Raw genomic sequence first — 8,821 nt, forward strand, 5'->3', positions numbered from 1 at the left:
TCGTTTGGGCGGTTGCCACCTCTCCCTGCCCCCAGGCAATGGTGGGCAGGGGAGAGACCGAGGCGGGGCTGGAGCACCCCTCCCGCGGCCCCCTCCGGCTCTCAGCCGCGGCCTCGGCCGTTAGGGCGTTTCCGGTGCCCCTCGGGGCGCTCTGGAGGCTGCCAGGGGTGCCCAGGAGCCCGCGTAGACCAGGCCGCCCGGCCGAAGGGGCGGGCCCGGAGCCGCGGCCTCGCTTCCGCCCGCGCCGCGCCGCGCCCGCCACCTCCCGGCCGCTCGCCCGGGCCGGCCCCGCGGGGCCCGGAGCCGTGACCCGCCGAGCACCGCCAGCATGCTGCAGAAGCGGGAGAAGGTGCTGCTCCTGAGGACCTTCCAGGGCCGGACGCTGCGGATCGTGCGGGAGCACTACCTGCGGCCCAGCGTGCCCTGCAACAGCCCGCTCTGCCCGCAGCCCGCCGCCTGCCACAACGGTCAGCGCCGGGGCCGGGCCGGAGCGCGGAGAGCCCTGGGCGGCGGGAGCGAGGGCGGCGGGGCCGGGCCGGGCGTCCGCCGGGAGGCGCCAGGGCGCTGCTGGAGGCGGAGCGCGAGGTCGCGCGGGCGCCGAGGCCGAGGCCGCCGGGCCTCCGCCGGGCCTCCGCCCGCCCAGGCAGCAGCTCGGGCCCGGCGGCGGGGCTGCGGGTGGGGAGCGAGAGGCCCGCGGCCCCGGAGCCGCCCCGACGGCCGTGGCGCGCTGCTGCCTGGGGCTCTCCACACCCGCCCTCCCGACGGCCCCCCTCTCAAATGGAAGGGCCCAGAGCCCGGCGCCCCCACAGCCTAGAGGCCCGGCGAGCGGGGCTTTCCGAGGGGCCCGGGGGCGCAGGAACCTGCCTCTTCTGCACCCCCCAGGATGGCGTGGTGGTGAAATGGGGGGGTGCTGAGCTGCGGGCCCCACGGCGAGAGGTGGGGCGCCATCCCGCGGCGCGGAGAGCGCCTGCTGCCGCTCATTTGACACTTAACTTCGCACAAATGTTCTGACCTGCCAGCCCAGATCCTCAGACTCTTAGCCGGCGCAGAGCCGTCGGCACTAAAATTTGCGAATTGTCTGGGCCCTCGCTGCACAGGAAGGTCATGGGGAAGTTGGATTTGGAGCTGCTGTGCGCTAGACCTTCGCCCACTTGGTTTCTCAGCTGCAAGGGTGGCCGATTTAACGAGGAAGATGACTGGTTCTCTTCTGTCTGGTGGGAGAAGAGCCTGGGGGTCCTTAGTACTGGGAATCCTCAGTTTACGGTTAAAGTGAACGTTTCATTTACAGCTTGGCTAAGCAGCTCCCTGAGATGCGGGCTGGGTGGAAAGCCTAACCCCTGCCCTTGCTTGCACCGAGCATGTTTTCCAGTCGATTCCGGCTTTCTGGCCCCTGGAGACTTCTGAGCGTGTACACAAGCTTGAGACTCAGAACCCGCTTGAAATTGCTAGGCATAAACAGGTGGTTAACATGTATATTTCGGGGGACCCCATTTGAATGTGAGTGTAGGTCGGTGAGTTAACAGAAATAAATATTTAGGTCGTGCTAAAGATTTGTTTTTTAAAAATCAGTCATCTTCTGCACCACTGGCCACACCATAAACCACCTTGAGCTTTTACTTAGCACAGCTTCAGACAAATGAAGATGCTGAATTTACCTGAACTCTGGGCCTCTACCAAAGTAGGTTTGTCGTGTCCTTTAAAAACTTCAGGGTGTAGTTAAGACTGGAAGTTATTTTGCAGAGTGGAGCACCTTGACATTGAAGTAGTGACAAGCCAGGTTCGCAATTGTTGCCTAATCGCTTACATTTTGAATTATGTTCTAGATGGGAAACTCTTGTCTAGTGATGTGACTCATTACATGATCCCAGATTGGAAAGTTGTTCAAGATTACCTGGAGATCCTTGAGTTCCCAGAGTTGAAGGGAATTATTTTCATGCAGACGGCTTGTCAAACTGTGCAGCATCAAAAAGGCCGCAGGTATCTGTTTTGCATTATTTATTTATTTCTATATGGCATATTTTTCTCTTCCCCTTTAGAGAAGGTCCCTTGTTGGAGGGGATGGGGAGGAATTCATTATTTTGTCAGAAAGGACTTTTTGAACTAATTTGGTATTCTCTTCGCTGGTGAGGAATGCAGTGACATTATTTTATATTTCTGCTTCAACACCTGGCCAAGAGTTCTGACTGTAGATTGATCAACTGCAGTGTCCCCAGTATATGGGTATTTAAGATTCTTGGCTTTGGGTTTGCATGTATTTTTTAGATACATTGTTTCAGAAGCCTATACTTTTTTTCGGGGGGGGGAGTATTTTATTTTTAAATTTTAAACTGTTTATTGTGGATGCAAATTGTACTTGTAGTGATTTATTTAAGGAAAGCAGAAATAACTTGTGTTATTTTTACATTACTAGTATAACTACCAGCCATACCCATTGTATTTGCCAAATGATTTCTGATTGAAATCAGTCTAAAATGCTTGCCTTATACCTAAATGAAGAACAATTGTTTACCTTTTAAACAAATACCTAAAAACTGGTTTTGCTTCATTTAACATTGGGAAAGGATTTATGATTTGAACGTGAAGACTGCATAGAAACAGCATATTACAATTATACATCCGACCTCTTAACACCCCTAGTTATTTAAAAAGCAGAAACTATGTGTTTATTCTTTTTTAAATGTTCTGGTTTCTTTAGAGTTTGGTGGTAAAAGATGAAGTATGTTTGTATATGAAAATGATGAGTTGTCCTTATTATATGCTCAGTTCAAAAAAATGTGCATTACCTAGATTGCAGATTTTTCAGATAGAATATTTTTCAATGAGTTTGAAGTTGATTTTGCTCAGACACAAAGATATAGATGTTCATACACATCCAGGTTTGAACGCTGCTCCAGGGGTCGTATTTCAATTTCTGCTACTAAAATCAATTTGTTGCTATCATTCGGATTGCAAGCACTCTGCTGAGCCTTTTCAACTTCTGTTTTCTGAAATATTTTTAATATTAAGGGTTGTTTTAAAAACCAATTCCTGGGACATTCAAAAGCAAAGAATTGGAATTTAAATGGCTTTTCTCCTGAACATTTCAAAAGTAGTTAACTTGATGAAAAACTATTGGTTTTCCACCGCTTTACCGTGTCTCTAAATATACTAAATGTGAAAACAAAGGATGAGCAGTTGTGAAATAGGCTGATACGATATCACCCTGGTTTTCCCATTTGGTAAGCACATTTTGAGCTCAGAGTTCCAGGCCTTATGGAGTACAAAAAGTCTGACCCTTGAACAGCGTGGGGATTAGGGGCTCCGACCCCTGCACAGGCAAAAATCCATGTATAACTTTCAATTCCCCCAAAACTTAATAGTCTACTGTGGACCAGAATCCTTACCGATAACATAGTCGATTAACATATATTTTATATATATTAATGTTGTATACCGTATTCTTGCAATAAAGTAAGCTAGAGAAAAGAAAACATTATTAAGAAGGCCACAGTGAAGGGGCACCTGGGTGGCTCAGTTGGTTACACGTCTGCCTTCGGCTCAGGTCATGATCTCAGGGTCCTGCGATGGAGCTCCGCATGGGGCTCCATGCTCAGTGGGGAGCCTGACTCCCGCTCTGCCTGGCACTCCCCCTGCTTGTGCTCTCTCTCTCTCTGACAAATAAATAAAATCTTTAAAAAGAGAGAGAGAGATTGGTCTTAAAGCAGGGGTACTGAACGTAATTGATGAAGAGAAAGAAGAGGCAGGCAAAGGAATCAGCACGTTTGGGACTTGGTGCTTTGTTTACCTGGTAAGCAGCCGGCAGTTGTATTCAGGTTCAAAGAGCTAAATGACCAAAACTACCGAAGCCTTAAAAAGTGTCCTATATCGAAAGCTAACTTTATAATTGATCACAGCCCTTGAATGTAGAAGATTCAGGGAATTCGCTTTATTAGTTTGGACTTCATTAAGTGTTAAATGTAAGTCATTGGCCCTCTGGTGTTTTGTTTCATTTAATGTTGGAAAATGTTTTCTTGTGTTTTTCCATTCTTCCTTGGAGATTTGAGATGCTAGTAAATAACTCATTCTATTTGATACGCTTTGAGGAACAATTTTTGCTTAAAAAAGCCTTGTCAGTGAAAAATACCTGGTTGGTCTAGTGTCTGGTGTAAGGATGCCTTGCTTTCTTCTTTTGCCCTCCTCCTGAATTATTTATTTATAGCTTTAGAGTCTCAATAGTTCACACCTCTGTTTCTCAGTATATAACATAAGATTGGAATTAGAGAATATTATAGTTGGAGAGGATCTAAGAAGTCAAGTGATCCAACTCCCCATCCAATAGATTGGTATTACTCAGTCTTTGTTTCTAAGGCTTTTTATCAACTTTTTTCTTCCTAGACACCCAGTCTTAATTTGCTTAGTTACTTAAACATGTTTTAACATAAATCTAGATGTAAAGTCCTCATGCTTAAGTACTTACTGCAACCCTAAACCCAAATTGACCTTCACATTAAATAAACAAAGCTTACAAAATAAGAAGACTGCAAATGAACGTTAATTTAACGTGACCGATAACATTGTTCTACTGAAATGAAATCACCAGAGTTGAGTTTCCCAGTAAAAAGACATAGTCTCCAACCTGGTTCTGTACTTAAAATGATTTTGTATTTTGATTTTGATACTATCAATACGGAAAATGCCTGTTCTCCTAAGTATATTAAATATGTTACAGAAAACATTATGAAAGAAGTCACGTTTTTGATTGCTCGGGATAATCGCATGCTCTGCCGATCCTCACACACTTGTTCCGTGAGGGATCCTTTGATGACTGTGAGGCTGTCTTGTCCATTGCCTTCATTCCTGTGTGCAGGTGTTTATCTGTTTATTCAACAAACATTTGCTGAGACACTGTGCGTGCCGGGACCATGCTCGCACTGAGGCTGCCGTGCTGACCAGACGCAGACACGGTGTTCGGGGGAGACGGTGGTACTCAGCTAATCACACAAACAGATGGAGAGCTGCCACGGAGCCACGGGCCCTGAGGAGAGCCCCCGTTCGCCAGGGAGGCGAGGAAAAGCTCTCCCGAGGGAGATGCCTACGCTGGGCTCTCCAGGGTGGGTAGGACTAAACCAGGCAGAGAAAGGAGAGAAGCTTTCCAGGGGAGGGGGCTGCTGTGCAGGGTCGTGGAGAGGGAGATTTGCTCCGTTCAAGAAACTAGAAGAAGGCCGTGGCGTGGACGAGGGGTCCCAGGGATGTTGCAGGGTCGTAAGCTGGGTGGGATAATACATATAATCAGATTCCTATTTTGAAAAGACGATAGGCCATGGAGAAGAGGCTGTCACTTCAGTTCATGTGAGAGGTGCTGGTAACTTAGAGATGGAAAGAAAGAGAGATTTCCAACGGCATCTTAATAGGTAAAAGTCTGTAGAACTTTCTCAGTCTTTAACGCCGAGAATGGAAAACATGTCCATGCAGAATTTGTGCAGGAATGTTCATTGCAACTGTATTCCTAATAGCCCCCAAAATGGCAGTGGACCCAAATGTCCATCACCTGATAATGGTTACACAAAATGTACTTTATTCATACAATGGAATACTATCCAGCCATAACAGGAATGAAACACGTATGCTATAACATGAAAACATTATGCTGAGTGAAAGAAGCCAGCCACACAAAGAAGTCGTTTTTGTATGATTCCATTTATATGAAATGCCTGAAATAGGTAAATCCTAGAGATAGAAAATAGACTAGTGGTTGCCAGGGTCAGGGGAATGGGGAATAATTGCTTAATGGATCTAGGTTTCTTTTTGGGGTGATAAAATGTCTGGACTTAGTGGTGATGGTTGCATAACTCTGTGACTATACAAAATGCTATTGAATTGTATATTTTAAAAGGATAATTTGAGGGGCGCCTGGGTGGCTCGGTCGGTTAAGCGACTGCCTTTGGCTCAGGTCATGATTCCAGGGTCTTGGGATCAAGTCCCGCGTCAGGCGCCCTGCTCTGTGGGGGAAGCCTGCTTCTCCCTCTCGCTCTGTCTTCCATTCCCCCCTCCCCGCCGCTTGTGCTTTCTCTCTCTCTCTCAAATAAATAAAATCTTTAAAAAGGGGGAGGGATAATTTTATGGCATATGAATTATATCTCAGTTAAGCTGTTATTTAAAAAAAAAAAACCTATAGGGGCGCCTGGGTGGCTCAGTCGGTTAAGCGTCTGCCTTCGGCTCAGGTCATGATCCCAGGGTCCTGAGATCAAGCCCCGCATCCGGCTCCCTGCTCGACGGGAAGCCTGCTTCTCCCTCCCCCACTCCCCCTGCTTATGTTCCCTCTCTCGCTGTGTCTCTCTCTGTCAAATAAATAAATAAAATCTTTAAAAAAAAAAAAACCTATAAAACTTAGTAATGGAGTTAGATATGTAAGGGGAGGGAGAAGGTGGTGTCAAGGCTAACACCAAGGTTTCTGGTTTACATAACTGGATAGAGAGAGAGAGCGCTGGAGGAGGTCCAGAGGGGTGGAGCTAGAGGTCATGAGTTTGAGGTTGTCTTTTTGAGGCTTCCAAATGGCAGTGCAGTTAGAGGGCATTCAGATGGTCCAAAATATACTCCATTGAAAATGTTTTAAAAGTACCATCTAGGGGCACCTGGGTGGCTCAGTCATTGGGCGTCTGCCTTCGGCTCAGGTAATGATCCCAGGGTCCTGGGATCGAGCCCCACATCGGGCTCCCTGCTCAGCGGGAAGCCTGCTTCTCCCTCTCCCACTCCCCCTGCTTGTGTTCCCTCTCTCACTATCTCTCTCACTGTCAAGTAAATAACTAAAATCTTAAAAAAAAAAAAAAAAAAGTACCATCTAGGGGCATCTGACTGGCTCCGTCAGTAGAGCATGTGACTCTTGATCTCCAGGTCATGAGTTCAGGCCCCACACTGGGTGTACAGCTTACTTAAAAAAAAAAAAAAAGATACACCTAATATAAAGGAAAACACAAACTTTTAAAATTCTTGTGGAAAACTCAAGGACCTCTGAAAGTAAGTCTACCTAAGACACCCTAGCCGGGTTCTGCAAAAACTGGTTGAAGAAACACAGTATTGTACGTCTGCTGACTGGTTGTGGGATGCCCGCTTCTGATCCCCCGAGAATACAGTCAGCAGGGAGAGGGGATGTGGCATCTGTAGGTAAATTCACCATTGAGGGAAAGTAGTACAAAAATCAATCTAAGGAAAGTAAACGTAGCCGTACCTGTAAGAAATTGAACTGTTTAAATAATAGAGATTTGGGGGAATGCTTAAGCCAGGCCAGGAAAACTAGGGTTCTTCTGTAAGACTGGAATTTTTAAAACTTCAGATCATTTTATTGTACTTGACTCTCTGAAACTGCTGTTCTCCTGTCATCCAGGCCAAACTTGTTGAAGGCGCCGTGATGCTCTTTGCCGGCTCCGGGCAGGATACTCATATATCTAACCCCATCGTACGCACCACCAGCCCTGACTGGCAAAAATATGACTATATTGTATGTATGCCCTATTAAATTACAACCATAAGCCCACATGCCTACAGGACAACCCTACTGTCACACTCCGAGTGATTCACTCTTTCCTGCTTTCCCCATTAATATTCTTGTGCCATTTGTTCATCCGTCTTATCCGGCTGATAGGTAGCTGACAAATGGAAGCATGCACGGCAAGTCTAATAAGGAAAATATATGGGAGCGAAACTTTAAATTGAGAACATTCTTTTTGTTAAGTTGCATATTTTGCTGTGTCGTCCCTCTAATTTGGTGGTAAACGCCCTGGGTCTGACTTGTGGAACATCAGTACCTGGGGGAGTTCAGGGCTGGAGAATCCCAGGGTCCAGAGTGTAGGTGTCATAACAAATCCAGGGATGTGTACAGAGCCTGGCAGAACAGTCACAGGGTTCTGCTAATGTCTGGGTGGGTCCTGACACACTGCTGGCTTGTATTTGGATCACTGTTGTCACAAGGAGTTGTGAGTTCACTTATGCGTTTGGGAAACATTTATCAGGCACGTGAACTGCTCTCCTGAATTTTCTGTCCCCCTCTGCTCCCTTGGGTGCTTTGTCTCGCTGACTCTCGTTCATCCCTCTCTCAGGTGTCACCTCTTCCCAGAGGCCTTCCCCGGCCCTGCCATGTTCTTGTCACACCCTGCACTTTTCCCCTTCATGGCACTTCTCCCACTGAAATGGGTGGTGGTTCTGGGGTTTTTTGGTTTTTTGTGTTTTTTTTTTTAAGATTTTATTTATTTATTTATTTGAGAGAGAGAATGAGAGACAGCACGAGAGGGAAGAGGGTCAGAGGGAGGAGCAGACCCCCAGCTGAGCAGGGAGCCCGATGCAGGACCCGATCCCGGGACTCCAGGATCATGACCTGAGCCGAAGGCAGTCACTTAACCAACTGAGCCATCCAGGCACCCTTTTTTTTGTTTTATTTTGTTTTGCCACTTAGTCTAGCCATTTTTTAAAATTGTGGTGAATGTATATAGCATAAGATTTACCATTTTAACCATTTTTAAGTGTAAAGGTCAGTGACATTGAGTACATACATTCACATTTCGTGCAACCATCATCACCATCCTCTCCAGAACTTTCCTCCATCCCCCTAAATTGAAGCTCTACACACATTGAACACTATACCCATTTCCCCCTCCCCCAAGCCCCTGGCAACAACCATCCTACTCTCTGTCTCTATGAATTTAACTAAATACCTCATGTAAGTGGAATCATACAGTGTTTGTCCTTTTGTGTCTGGCTTATTTCACTTAGCATAATGTCTTTAAGGTTTATCCATGGTTTTTTAAGATTTTATTAATTTATTTCAGAGAGAGAGAGAGAGAGGGAGCAT

At 46.7% G+C, this 8,821-nt stretch overlaps 1 protein-coding gene across 1 annotated transcript in view; it reads left to right on the forward strand.

The window, feature by feature from the left end:
- Positions 1–247: 247 nt before the first annotated feature.
- Positions 248–8,821, forward strand: part of DIS3L (DIS3 like exosome 3'-5' exoribonuclease) — a 32,754-nt gene continuing 24,180 nt past the window's right edge. The window contains exons 1-2 of the mRNA XM_081831280.1: positions 248–467; positions 1,824–1,977. Coding sequence (XP_081687406.1) covers positions 329–467; positions 1,824–1,977 — 293 coding nt within the window. The 5' untranslated portion in view covers positions 248–328. The remainder of the gene's footprint in view (positions 468–1,823; positions 1,978–8,821) is intronic.

This window comes from Leptonychotes weddellii, chromosome 9 (genome assembly GCF_054177405.1).
Source record: "Leptonychotes weddellii isolate Sample4059 chromosome 9, ASM5417740v2, whole genome shotgun sequence".
NCBI lineage: Eukaryota > Metazoa > Chordata > Mammalia > Carnivora > Phocidae > Leptonychotes > Leptonychotes weddellii.